Source organism: Gigantopelta aegis, unplaced genomic scaffold (assembly GCF_016097555.1).
Source record: "Gigantopelta aegis isolate Gae_Host unplaced genomic scaffold, Gae_host_genome ctg3163_pilon_pilon, whole genome shotgun sequence".
Classification (NCBI taxonomy): domain Eukaryota; kingdom Metazoa; phylum Mollusca; class Gastropoda; order Neomphalida; family Peltospiridae; genus Gigantopelta; species Gigantopelta aegis.
In genome coordinates this window covers 1-15000 of record NW_024533207.1, presented here as the reverse complement: position 1 = coordinate 15000, position 15000 = coordinate 1, and the positions used below count along the sequence as shown (strand labels likewise).

Below are 15000 nucleotides of genomic sequence, written 5' to 3'. Positions count from 1 at the left end.
CAGCTGGATTAATAAATGGACTTGGTTCTGATAAATTTGTCAAAGTTTTGTCCAGAGTAATACAGAAATTACATTTAAAGGTACATTTCTCGATAGCTGTACTATGGTATCACGTGATCACTTTTAGATTGAGTCTGTCTTCAATGAAGATGAACTCGAGAAACTTCAGGGAAGTCTAGGACTGGAGTCGCAAGATCTAGAGCTTGTTTTAGAAACGGCAGTTTTTGTATTTCAACAAGTAATCAGGCTATTGTAATTGACTTTTAACCACACCTTTTTTAATAGGCAGTATATCACTTAGTCAAACCACCTGTTCTACAGAAACAGTTACAAGAAATTGGACTAGCTGAAGAAAAGGTGACTCCACCCCTTTTTCCACCCATCATTATCTAAAATATTACAGGCTAGTTTATTTTCTCAAATTTGGTCCAGTCAAGGTAAAATTGTAATAGAAAAACTCCGTTCCCGTCAATTTTATCCAAATCAAGTAATATTAGAATCATGTGATAAGCATGTGATAATCAGTGATCATTTCGTTAGTTAGAGGAAGTAAAATGGCGGTTAAATCTTCAAATGGCTCGGTCAACCTCTTCTCGCCTAAAACAAGCCTAATGCTATCTTTGAATTGACTGTGTCTGGGGAAGTAAGTTATCTAAATATAGCTATGACATCATTTCTAAAAATAGCCTTGTATTTAAGGCAGTTTGTTATTAGAAATTTCAATTTGTTCCAGGAGCGATCAGACAAGATCAGAATGGATTTCACCCACACAGAATTATATCACTTCTATGACAAGGTATATTACAATGTAATGATCACATTCTGATGTAAGCATCTCCAAGCAATTATAGTCTAAATATGTATATATATAATTAAGGTAATTGTCTAGACAGTCTGACACCAGTTAACACATTATAATTAGTACATAGGTTGTCGTAGCAACCACTATGAGAAAAAATCACATTCCATCAAACCCACAACTTGGCTTGATGGAATGGATCATGTTACCACATAACTTGTTTCTGTATGTTGTACATATATCCTGTCTGTTTATATAAGGATGCCTCATTTATTTGTAGCTTGAATCCATTCAAGAACAACTAGACTCTCTTACCTAATGTGTGAAGTAATGACTTGTAGCCTCTTTCATTCTCTTTCTCTCTTAATATGTATATATATATATGAAATGTAAACAATAACAGCTATTGTTTAGTAATTTATTGTTATAATTAGTTTTTGTTCTGAAAATGAAAGATATTAGTGAATTCTTTTAATTATTGTAAGACATGTTACAATATAATATATCTAATATGTGTTAGTAATAAAATCAATTAAGTTATGCTATTAATATAAGACAAAACAATTCTAGTTTGTTACAATAACAAATTGTTATAAATATGAACAACATTGTGTTAAGTTTAACACAATATCAGTGTATTTGAATTTCTACATTGAGAGTTTTGTAAATATGTTACTCATTGTTTTCTATATAATAAATACATCATAATAACATATTATACACTAATGTCACTACAATCTTGGCAAACTTATAATTTCTTAAGACAACTCAATTGAAAGAGACAAGAATATCAAATTTCTAGACCATTAGTCACCGCTTGCAGTCTCAAGTATCCACAAAGGACATAATACATATTGCTACCATTATACATTGTGGTTTTATACTACAATATGTATTCTCACAACTATCTTTTATTAGGAGATATATTAAGTAATATTGTATAATATAGATAAGTGACTTGTGACTTTTAATATTAACAGAATGTCAGGTATGCTTTCATCAATAACATACATTAATGATAATAGTTATCATCCACTGAGAATGTATTTAAGTTATACTGTTAAAACAACTAGATGAGATCAAACAAGAGTACATGTATTACATGTAGAAAACAGGATTATTATTATAAGGTGTGTACCACAACAAAGTAATCACTTAATTACTATGATCCATACATATTGTATCTTAAAAGTAGTTCTTACATCTCCTTGATGTAAGGGATCAAACAGCTTTTGAAAATGGGAAAAGATTCCGCGTGTTTTAGCAATAGTGAAACTGCTGTAGGTTCATATTTCAATGCAGATGTGAGGTGATATAAAGCCATTTGAGTAAATTCTTGAAGAAGGACTTCCTCTCCTAAAATTGCACAGCTTGCCAAAACTAAGGCAGCAGATTCTGAGCAGAAAGAGAGAGGGTGGGAGGGGAGCAGGGTAATCATTACTGTTCTTAATCTAATAAGAACATACCTTGTTGTGGAAGCTCAGGTATTATGCCACTGTAAAGAAATCCTAACAAAATTTTAAAAGGAGCATTTGGCATATTGTACACATGTAGAATATGCTGTACATGAGATTTGAGAAATACACGATTAACTATCGAAGACTGTGTTGGTGTTGTAGGTAGGATAGTATCAAGTTTATTACTAGGAACAAAATGAGATATTGAAAGTGATGGATTCATAGCAGGCAAGACACAAGACACAGGATATGGTAAAGGAGAGGTAGGATTAGCTATCAATGCTATATGAATGGAAGATCCAGCCACAATACTTTGTTCACCTAAAGAAACCTAGAATATGTATGGATCAAGTCATATGTGGAGATGATACTAACCTCGTCTAAAACTTCTTGTTGGTTGTATATTAAGCGTATCTCATTAATCAGTAGTCCTTGTTTTAATGATATTTTTTCCTTTAAGTCTCTGCCATTTTCATTATAACGTGTCCAGATAAAGAGAGTTGAGCCAGTTAAAGAAACTATTTGTACTCCATACAATTCTATTAAGATTACAAAGAATTAATAGCATGTCAATATGTCCATCTACTTAATTATATATAATGTAAGTTCTCTCTTGTAATAACAAACTATTAACACAAATTATAACTGAAGTTGAAGAGACTAAATTACAACAACTGTTAAAATAATCATGTTAGAAAACACAACACTATACCTTTCATAGTTACAGTAGATAATATCATATGTACATAAACATTTCACTTAGCATGTTATGACATAACGACCACACACGTGTTTTACTATTAAGAATTGAAACAGTTAGCTTTCTCATACTTTTGTCTAATGTGTCAAATGCATTCCAATACATTAAAACAAACAGATCTAATATACTTCAATATAGCTATTGGCTATATAATTATAATACCAGTAATACTATAGCTTGTTATGTCTCCTAGAAGTTATGGATTATATGTAATTCCAGTTACTGTAGCTCTTTGAAGAGGGGAATGTTCTCAATACAATACATACATAATAAAAAGATTTAATTAATACATGTCTTCTTAATTTGATTAATGAATATTTATATATGAAATATTTTCATACCATTTGTATTGTAAAAAAATGGCTTCAGTTTCTCATAAACAGAAATTATTATTCCTCTACAAACATAAATAATTCACCATCTGGAAACATAATGACTGTGTCTGACGTCACGTAGTCTGGATTATTTAATTGGGACCACATACATCTAACAACTGAAAATATATCATGTGACTAGTATGCATTAATCATGTTATCACCATTAATTGAGGATACAGGAGTTTCTTTATTTGCAGGACTATCAATGTCATCATCTTCATGCAATGGTTGATTGCATTTCGGAGGACTAGTGACCACGCCCAACCCTTCCCCCTGAGATGCGTCTGAGCTTGTCTTTGTATAACTTCCTCGTACTCCCTGTAATAGGACCTACATCCACACCCTTTAGATTGAGAGCACGCCTCAATTCCTCATCACTTAATGTATCAACTTCGGCCATTAAAAAATTGATTATTGATTGACCACGCCATGCGTAGGTATATGTAACTCTCGATGCCAGCAAACGTCTGTCATCTTTTTATCGTTAAGAAATTATTTTTGTAATACTTTTGTCGTCTTCTGTCGGTAAGTGATAATGTTTATAATAAACTGAATATAAAGACAAGTCGTTCTGTAATTGTAGAAAACTATATCTTTGAACAAAACTTGAACTTAATTAATTACTGCCCCTATATTGTTTCTGACGTTACTGGTGACGTTCTAAATAAGTAAGTTAACTATAATTATCTTTATCTCTGATATTATAACATATTAAGACTATATAAATATATAATAATTGTTTACGAATCAAGGACACGCCCCTTAATCTTTATACACATGGAGTATATTATATAACTTATTAGAAGTAACTAAATAATGAATTACTCCTGAAATATAATAAATATTAAGTTAATCAATTAACTAGTGTCTTCAAAACATATTTTCTAAGTTTCTAAATATTAATCACAACTCTTAAGGACATCACACTATATGAATATCATTTTATCAGATGACATGTTAGTATCTCATATAACTAGAACTGAGAACTTGTGAATTCTTTTTGTCCCATCTATGGCTACCCTACGGAATTTGACATATTTATAGTTTGTGATAGCTAATTAGCCATTGAATTTGAAATATTTGATACTATCAAGAGCAATCATTGTTATGATCACACTTGTCATTGAATGATTTATATCCTCTATTATTGTATTATTGTTTGTTCTTTCCTGTACTCTGATCCTTAGAACTGATATCATTACAATACTTTATTTAATCAATGTTTATCCCAATAATCGCGTGACTGATCATGTGATTGATGTCCATAGTCATGTAACCAATATTTCTTCCTTTTTACAGTGGCCAGCGGAAGTGGTTTCAGCTCAAAAAATTTGGGTTTAAGAATTCAAAAAAAAGTATTGGGAAAGTTTTCTACAAAGTCTGTTGCCAAGAGTTTCATTGACGATGAATTGGGACAAATGTTAGACATTGTTCATGATATTCTGTGTCAAGAAATTGGTAATGCGAAAGCAGAAAAAAAACAGTTAAAAATATGATTAAAATGACCGTTAAAATTGGTATTCTTTATAAAAATAGTCAATTCAATGATGAAGAGTTAATAATTGGAGTTCAGCTACGAAAGAAATTACGAAATGCTGCTTTGACAGTTATAAGTTTTTATGAAGTTGACTTCTCATATGACCACGCCTACCTTGTAAAACTAATTGCAGAGATTGGAGAGCTTCTACACAAATTGGTTCGATCGTCACTTAACACCCAAAAGTCATCAACGAATTGATAACGTTATTGAAATGTTTAGTAACCGGGAGCTTCTGGACAAAGTTTTTGTGACTGGAGAACCTTATCATAATAAATTACCTCAAATTTCGAGTGCTTTTGATAAAGTGGTTGATGATGCTGAATGGTGACACATGTATTTTGTTTCCAACGTATTAAATATGTAAACAATTTTCTTGTAAAAAATACTATTATAATTTTCTATTCAACTTTTCAGTCATTTTTGTTGAATAAATTCTTCAAGCAAGTAATGTAGTTATTTTCATTTTATGTATTGTAATTATTTTAATTTTAAGTAGTATAATAAATATTATTAAGTACAATGTCAACATACTTGGGATGTGACCACATACAATCCCACTGCCAAACCTAACCAAATTGTTATTTTAATAGATATATTAATATCTTTTGAGTATTATACATGTGATTAACAATTGTCACACAATTTAAATAAAATATATAAAATGGTGTGTTATGTCAAAAATGTCAGAAATAAACATTCAGAATGCACAGTTGTGAATTCACTAATATTTTAATGTATTAAAAAAATAAGAACAAAAAAATTCTGGATTTGTTTGTAGTTATACCTGAGAAATGTATGGAAATTTACTGGTCCATATCCTAACACAGTTCTTTTACTTGTGCTAGCTCTGTGCATTATGGATAAATATAATAATTATGATAAAAGAGAAGAGATAAATGTTTTCTTTTTTCTCAAGGAGTCCTTTGTTATCTTGGCGGAGAGACGATGTATTAGTGTTTCGTGGACAAGCGAAAAGAACACCTTGATAAACAGTACCACTCAGTTCTAGAGTTACTAGTATAGAAGAACTATTCTCTAAATTTATTCCACTTTGAGCTGAAGCAAAATAACACATGAAATGATAGAAGTGTATAAACAGATAACTTACATGGTCTGATTGAAATGTTAGTAAATGGCATTCTTAATGCTGTTGTAGTAGTGTTCCAATTGAAGTCGAAGAGTCACTACCAATATCTACAGCAACTCGTTTTTGAAGGAGGAGGATGTTCTTCTTCTTGGTCTCTATCTCGACTTGATGTCTCTATTCTTCTTTCTGTTATTACAGTTGGATTACTAACAATCTCATTTTTCATATGCATTACATTGGGGTGCTTGAAGAGCCGTGTGAACAACAATGGGCATTTGTGGATGGTGATGTCCTCTCACTGGAGATTCATCATCATGATCATCTGCTTTCTTTTCGTTGTTCAATAAAGAACTACTCTGTTCGGGTTTCACTGGTATCATAGCTGCTAATGGTCCAGTTCCTTGGAGAGTTGTAGGGACTACGATGGGTAAGTGAGGATGAGTTGCTGCTGCCATTTGGAGCAATTGAGGTCCTCCTGGGGAGAGTCTTGAGGGATGAACAACGTGTGCTGTAGTACCACCTGGAGTGATGATAAACCCTCCAGAATATGGTGGCATGGATGCCTGTGGTATGGCTACTGTTGGAGAGCTTATCAGCTGCAAACCACTTGGAGTCCCAGTAACAGCGTAAGTAGGTTGACTAAGAAGTTGATCTCTGCGTTCACTTTCTCTACAAGTTTGTAAAAAATCAACATTGTCACTGTGTCTTCTATCTCTCTTATTGCTTTCAATTGCCATTTGAAGTTCTTTGGGATCTGAGAGGCATTCAACTTCACATTCATATGGATAAAGGTACTTTACATATCTGCAAAGGAAAATGTGACAATATATAAAGGATGGGTGTACACTTGATGAACAGTTAGCAGGATTCCTGGGCAGGATACATCAAACAGCAAGTTGTAAGCTGTAATACTGTATCCATTAAAGCCAGTGAATACTGAATAAAAAGTTAATAAGTGTTATTCAGGCAAAGCAATATTCATCAGAGCATTGAAATTAATGCATGCTACCTGTAGCCAGCAATGGTCAATATTTGTCTGTAAAAACTTTAATATACATGCATTTTGTGTAAACATACTGAGATCGCATAGTGAAAGCTGCACTTGTAATGGAGGCTGGTAAATTTAGCTCCTTAGCATATCCCCCCTGCTTTTTTCTTGATAACCTGTATGATAGTGCATTTAAAAAATAGTTGTCTCAAGCAAAGAAATCACTTACTTCAACCAGTCCTCCTCTCTCTACAACAAGTTTAAATAGTTTGTACATATCTAATGGCTGTTTGGCCATGATTGGAATTCGTGTGATAGGAGTCCCTGCAACATAAAAAAAAAATAATTGCTTCTTTCTTTCTTTTGATGAACACCTTTCTTTGCCATGTAATCAAAGAGTTTATCAAGAAATTCCTTTCTGTCAGGCTCAGGGAAAGGTTGTAGAGCTGTTGCAAAAGAAATATATATATATACATTATTATTACCGATAATAATGTCGTGCAATGTCGTTGTATAAAAAATACATACCTGTCGAAACTGCTCTTCGTAACTCCATTGCTTTACGGCGTGTTGCTGCTGGTGTTCGTCACCGATCATCACGTCTTGAGGTGAGAGAGAAGGAGTTGGAGAAGAATTACTGGAACCATTGTGCTCTGGGATGCTATCGTCCTCGCAATTGATATCATGATGAGCATCTTCGCCAAGAATTCTTTCATGGTGAATCTCCATGTCTCTTTGGTTCTAGTAGGAAAACGAGACAAAACTGGCGAAAATATTTCATATTGGTTATTGATATCGACTAACACAGCAATCAATTTTACAATTTATACTACCTAGTCATATATATATATATATATATATATATATATATATATATATACACACATAATTATATATATATATATATATATATATAATAATTTTGTATTATATATATATATATATATATATATATATATATATATATATATATATATATATATATATATATATATAGATATATATATATATATATGTATATATATATAATGCTTACTTACTGCGACTAGCAAGAAAATATGTACGTACTGAGATCACTCGCTATCTAACATGAGAAGCTGATTTAAAACTCCATAACAAATTCCCAGTAAAGAACTCCAACAACAAAAGATTGCAATGGAATACTTTTAATTGCATCAATAATGATGCTAGTTTACTTTAAAAAAACAATGGTCGTGCGAGTAGGCGGGGTGCGTAAGTGCACACTTCCGGATTCCACGTTGCATATGGACTTAAACATTTTGATTAAAAAAAACATCTCGAGAGGGATGGTCCCAAAGTTATTAATAATAACTATTGAAGTTAATTAACATGATACATGATGCTTTTTCATTTCGCAAATATAACACTGAATAAGATACGCTAATAACATACAATGCATACAATTATATTTGACTTCATGCAATGTCTTTGGTGTAATGTTTATATATTAATAATTAAAGAATAAAACTGATTTCTAATATAAAATATTATCAATTTAGATGAAATTCTGAAAAATACAGGCATGTGAAAAAATGCATATAAACAAATATAGAAATTGGAATTAATGATGCATGAAAACAAAGAAAAATAAAAGTATGGGTATATAATTAATCAAATAAATAGAAAAAAAGAAAAGTTATAGCTATTAATAAAAGTGAAGGGCTGATTGTTGTATGTTTTTGTGTATTTATGTTTAAATATATTATTATTATTATTATTATTATTATTATTATTATTATTATTATTATTATTATTAATGTCACACACAGAAGACTGCCCAGCCGCCAATGGCTTATGAGTGACAAGTTAGTTACAAAATAAAAGTGATATGATATAAATAAAATTTTGGATTAAATAATAAACTTACAGTGACTACACAAAACATGAAGGAAAAAAAAGCTAATAATTACAGAACTAAATTTGATCTTAAAATGAACATTCATTAAAATACAATGATGATATATGGCTGAATTCATTTGATAAAATGATAGTGAGTTTGTCTGTGTGGGGAAGTGAGTAAAAGGATGGTACTTTGGAAGTGATTGTGTTGTAAAGTTTGAGTCGTATGTTATTGTACTTTGGACATAACAGGACAAAATGAGGTACATCTTCCACTGAATTCGTGTTACAAAGAATAAATAGTCTATCCTTTAGAGGTATCTTAGGTACATGAAAACGCCCCCTCTCAACTGCTAGGAGCAGACAACCTCCATGTATGGCCGTCATAGTCCTATGTCTCTTCATGGTCATGTTGGCAAGCACATAACTAGGTGGCAATGGCTCCTGTTGTAGTTGTCTATATATTACTAACTTACCCCCTGTCTCAGATGAAGGATCTAAAGGTTTATTAGTAGAGACTGCCAGTCCTCATTGGCTATAGTGTGTATTATATTATTAATTCTGAAGGTATTAGGTTCATGCTATTATTATATTCTCTTATTTACACATTAATTTCATGCAATGCCAAGACCAAGTGTGTTTTCCTAAATTACCTAAGTCAGTAGATTGTTTGAATAGACTCTGTAGTAAGGGTTACATGTATTACTTTCTAATTTATGTCAAAGGGAGGATCTGGTACTATATACAGTACATATGTTACCTAAAAAGAATGGACATATTTATTACCCAAAAAGTAAATCATATACATCATCTATGTTAATGAATTAACATGTACCACTAGTAAGTCTTAATTTAATTATGGACACCATTCATACTATTATTATTATTATGATGATGATGATATTAATAGTCTCGTTCCAAGCTCCAGGCTTACCAGAAGTCTAGGAATGAGACTGTTATAAAATAATTATATTTTTTATAATTAATTACAACAGATTTTACTGTTTGTATTTTGACTGACTGGCTCCATTAATAATTGTAATACATATTAAAAACATGTTGTAAAAATTAACAAAATTTTCTAGAATTGCTTTCTGCAAGAGACTAACCGTCTAACGCTCAGCGCGCCGAGCCTCGACGACTATTTTATGCGGCATTATTACCTCTTTAGACGGCTTGTATTGTGACATCTGTTCAAAGTAGTTACGTACTGCGCTCAATGCTCTAAAGAGAAACCAAGTAGAAGGTACTACTGACAATGGCTGTCGCGGGTACCCTTCTTCTTCTTTTTGCAGTTATGCAATAAAATTAATATTTATATATATATATATATATAATTATTATATTATTAATAACTATAATTATGTTAGTGTCATTTGTTTTAATACAGGCATTCATTTGTGGCTATGCTCAAACTGAATATTACCCCTGGCCAGGTCCCCTAGAAATCCCTGATGATAACAGACCATTCATTAGATGTGAGATAATACAATGACAATTATATATTATAATATATTTCTTCCCTTTGTTTTAGCTGGTAATGTGTTAGTGGGACCTTCCTCATAATCGATCTGAAAGAGTTATTAAAATTAGACCTGCTGTTATGTTGACCCTTAACTGCAGTCAAAGAATTGATGCAGTTACTATGGCTGGAGGAGGCGCTGTATCTAATATAATGGTTGAATGGTTACTTCTTGTTATAAAAGCAGATGGTACCTTTGATGATTCAGCGCAACCAGTTACCAATGTTACAGATGGGTATGTTATTGTTTAATATGTTCATATATGACATGATATCTCTCACATAGAATTTTATATATCATTAGACGGCAGTTTTTAACAGTCTTTCAACCAATATTAGCTCTCAAGCCAAGCTAGGGAACTCTGGTACTTACACTTGTAAAGTTTGTTTTGATCAAATGCAACCTTTTGGACCTCCTCTCAGGAGTTGTGTTAATTCCTCATCTACTGTGAGAACTATAGGTCAGTAAAAACATATCAACATAATTATATATATAATATTATCAATGGATTTAATAAAATATTAGGTGACCCTCCAACTATTGCAAGAGGAAATGAATTGTTCACAAATGGTTCTACCACATATGTACTCATTGGAAAGATGTCTGCTTAGATCAACCACCATTATTTACCCCCATTCTGTGTGCTCAAACTCATTCAATAACACCAGACCCTTCAGCCACATTCTTTGTAAATGGAAGACAAGTAATAGGAGGAGTTTTAGATGGTATTTATACTCAAGCCAGTCCTGATGGTATAGCTGGAAGAGACACTGAACTTCAATTTGTTAAACCAGTCTTAGTGAATTTAATGGCTCACAACACAATTATTAATTGTACTCTCTCAAACCTATTTGGAATGGATACTGAGTCCAGTAGACTTCTCTTAGGTAGGTAGGTATATATTTTGATACCTGATGTAGTCTCTATTACTAACATAGATTATCTTATTAATGATAATATGTAAATGATTTATAATATTATAAGTTAAAGAATAACTAGTTGAAATTTTAATATTTACAATAAAAACATCAGGAGTAGAAATAGATCACTATTGTGTATATATAATATATGTGTGTGTATTGTTTAGATTCAAGGGTGAATACAGTTACACCATCTATTCAAGGAAATCCTCCTGGTGGTCGATGTTCTCCAATTGTAGCAGGAAAAATCTGTCCTATTATAGGAGATGTTGTTACAATAACATGTGACACCACATATGCTGATAGTTATGTGATAAGTGGTCCCAATCAAAGGACATCAATAAATACACCACTAACATTTACCACTACATCAGCTGATGCAGGAACCTATACTTGTATGAGTATCAATGATTGTAAAAATAACACTGGTACTGCAACACTTGAATCATGTAAGTCTGTTCACATTAATAATTGGAGACATTCCTTATTTGGTCATTTAGGTCGACCTGGTATGGTAGAATTTGAAGTATCATCAACAGGCGAGGATATTGTTACAGAAAGATGTCTTGAAAAGTTTCAGAATCTACCTCAAACTCTTAGACTCAGATGTAGACCTGATTTGGGGACGAATCTGGTGTTTTCTATTACTTTTTTCACAATGATCAGTTCATTCCAAGGGAAGAAAATGATACTATTGATCTTAATAGACAGAAGTCTTTACTTACTGGTAACTACACATGTCGAATGGATTCTCCATGTGGTACTTTCTATGCTTCTACAATTTTCACTGAAGGTAAAAATCTTATTATTATGATATATTGATTACATTTATTTAATTGTTACAGCGACACCAAAATATCACTGTTGGAACTGGTCTAGTTGTCTCTCCAAGTGGTCCTGTGATCATGGACAAATCAACTTGTATTGATACTAGTTCAGGTTCTACAGACAGTGTCCAAATATCATGTCAGTTAGAGAATGAGATGGCTGCCAGTCCATATACTATTAGTTGGTATAGGAATGGACAAGATCTCAATTTTAATGGCAATATATATAACTGCTACACAAGTTGGTACTTACACATGTAAAGCTGAAAATGATTGTGGTAGTGATAATGCAAACAACTATTGTTACCAGTAAGTTTGTTTTATAAGTAGTACAATCTTTTATAATTGACTTTATTTCATAAATGACTTCCATAATTATAATAATATTGGATATTGTATGTAAATACTGGCTACTCACTCTGTTATTTTATAGGTTTTTGCTTCCATTATGAAGGGTAATTTAACAGATGGTAGAGATATGGTAGACATTGGAAGTGATGCCTGTCTTGATAGTGGAACTTTGATGATATTTTGTAATATTATTCCATCTGGTGTATCAGTAAAAGAGAATGGTTTTCTAAATGGAATACTACAAAGTAATACAGATCCTAAACTTACTGTATCTACTGTTAGTAATGCTGAGAGAAATTATACTGTGCTATTACTAACCAATGTTCCAGAGACAGTGCTACTACAATTGTGAGACGTAAGTAAACAAGTGGATGGTTGGTTGACAAATGTTTAATGGACATTTTTTCATATTAGGTTCTCCTCCTCAGCCTATATTAGCTGGAACATATCAGGGTATTGTAGGTGATGGATGTATTCGCAGCTGGTAGTGGCGACAAAATCTGTGCAATGTAGGAGAACAAGTTACTTTTCATGTCAAGCTGGTGGCTTTAGTTACACTATTGGTTTTGTAGTTGGTGGATCTATAAATATATTATAAACTAATTCACCTGCTATGATAACAGTGACTTCTAATGGATTTGGAATAATACAGAATGTACCGTATTTAAATATTGTGGAATGAGGACTCATAACATTGAGATTAGAACCAGCAACATGAAGACTAAATGTATTACTTCAGTCGACAAAGTTTTTTAAAAATAATGCTATATTAAAGTGCTGTCATAGTTATTATAGGTATTTTTAGTTACACTTATTTTTTTGATTACAAGTCACAGCATTCACTGCATGGAATATATATGATTCACAAAAGATATCATATATATGATAATTAAGGAAAAGCATTAATGCTTAATAATTGTAACTAATATTATTAATCTATGTGGCAGATATTCTTCAATTTAAGGTCATTAGATTCAGAGTATTTTGTTTTGCAAACTATAATACGTAACATGTACCTGTTGTATAATTTTTAACAATTTTAAATTATAAGTTAAGTTATTAATGTCAGTGATTACAATTCTAAGTGACATTTTAAAATATGAAAATTATCAAATTTTTTGTCACTTTGTTCAAGAGGTCCGACTCCTAACTGGAACAATAACATTATCCAGAAATGGGAACAATGTTAGTCCTCCTTGTACAGACCTAGTGAAACTCTAACAACTTTTTTTTTTTTTCTACTTTTTTTTGTACTCAACAACCAGGACACACAACCAACAGCCCACGATAGATGTGGTTTAGAAATGGTGTGTTATTAGGTATGGTACTACCTTATCAATAACCTCATCAGGTGTCTATACTTGGACTATCAATGCTTGTGGTTCTTTTAAATACTACACTTCTTGTTAAAGGTAACATTAACAATTACAAAAAGTATTAAATGTAATTAACTATACTGGACACTAGTAGTGAAAACTTTGTAATATACACTTAACGTTTCATTATGCATTATTTATTTTTTGCAAATCACATTTAAAACTGTTGTATATACTTATCAATATTTCTTATTAATAGAACCACCAGGACATAATGAGGGAGTGGTTTAACTATATCTCTAGGGTTCCAGTTCCTGTTGGTCAGAATCTATGTATTAGGTCCGTACAGTTCAGCTATATTGAGGCTGTATGCTGGTTAGAGATGACGATAACAATTAATCCTAAAACTTTTAATTGGAGTCCTATTGGTAGTAGTACTACCTATTACTGTAAACCAGCTGGTACCATATATGTGTATGTTCTAATGATTGTGGTAAATGATACAGCACAAAGCACTGTATCAAGTAAGAGTAAACTATAGATCACTATATTAAACAGTCCTGAGACCAATACTGCATTAGTGCTGGTCCCAGACTCATATACATTATATGCGACCCCATAATCCAAGAGACCTGTTTTAGTGATGTCATTTATATTATATATTTATTTCTATTATAGTAATTCCTGCTATAAGATAAGGCGTTCTGGTAACAATAACAGAAACATGGTTGACGTGGGAGGAGATGCTTGTCTCGACAGTTGGGACTTAATGATAATATGTGAACTTTCAGCTGGTTAGTGGTGTAACTAGACAATGGTATAGAGATGGAAGTACTACAGGTCTGAACGGAAACTAAACTTACTGTATCGCTTAATCAACAAAGGCACAATTACACCTGTGTGGTAAGGAACCAATGGTGGGACGATAGTGCTACTACTATGTGAGAAGTAAGTGAAAGAATTAGTATGAAGTGGCATCATATACACTTACAGTTGAAATCTAACTTGCCTCTATCATGTGCTAGAGGTACTGGTTTAATCCTACATTCCCTTGCCCTCCCAAGCAAGTCTTGCTTGAATTACTGTCCACCAACTGGAGAGACAGTTATAATAGAAATGTAATGCAAACTGAGAACCTTATTACAAGTACTCGGAAAAAAGTGGAAATGATAGCTAATAATCCTTTGATTATTTC

General features: G+C 32.1%; 2 protein-coding genes and 1 pseudogene across 2 annotated transcripts in view; 2 read left to right on the top strand and 1 right to left on the bottom strand.

Annotated features, from left to right (window-relative positions):
• Positions 1–1118, top strand: part of LOC121391958 (threonine--tRNA ligase 1, cytoplasmic-like) — an 8070-nt gene extending 6952 nt beyond the window's left edge. The window contains 3 exon segments of the mRNA XM_041523402.1: positions 128–238; positions 734–796; positions 1080–1118. Of these exon segments, the coding sequence (XP_041379336.1) occupies positions 128–238; positions 734–796; positions 1080–1118 (213 nt within the window).
• A 662-nt stretch (positions 1119–1780) lies between these two features.
• On the top strand, positions 1781–5261 carry LOC121391957 (annotated as a pseudogene).
• A 513-nt stretch (positions 5262–5774) lies between these two features.
• LOC121391956 (protein dead ringer homolog) lies at positions 5775–7737 on the bottom strand. Its single transcript, XM_041523401.1, is given in 5 exon segments — positions 5775–5989; positions 6256–6824; positions 7098–7332; positions 7383–7434; positions 7537–7737. Coding segments are annotated over 5 exon segments (1272 nt in total).
• Positions 7738–15000: the final 7263 nt, after the last annotated feature.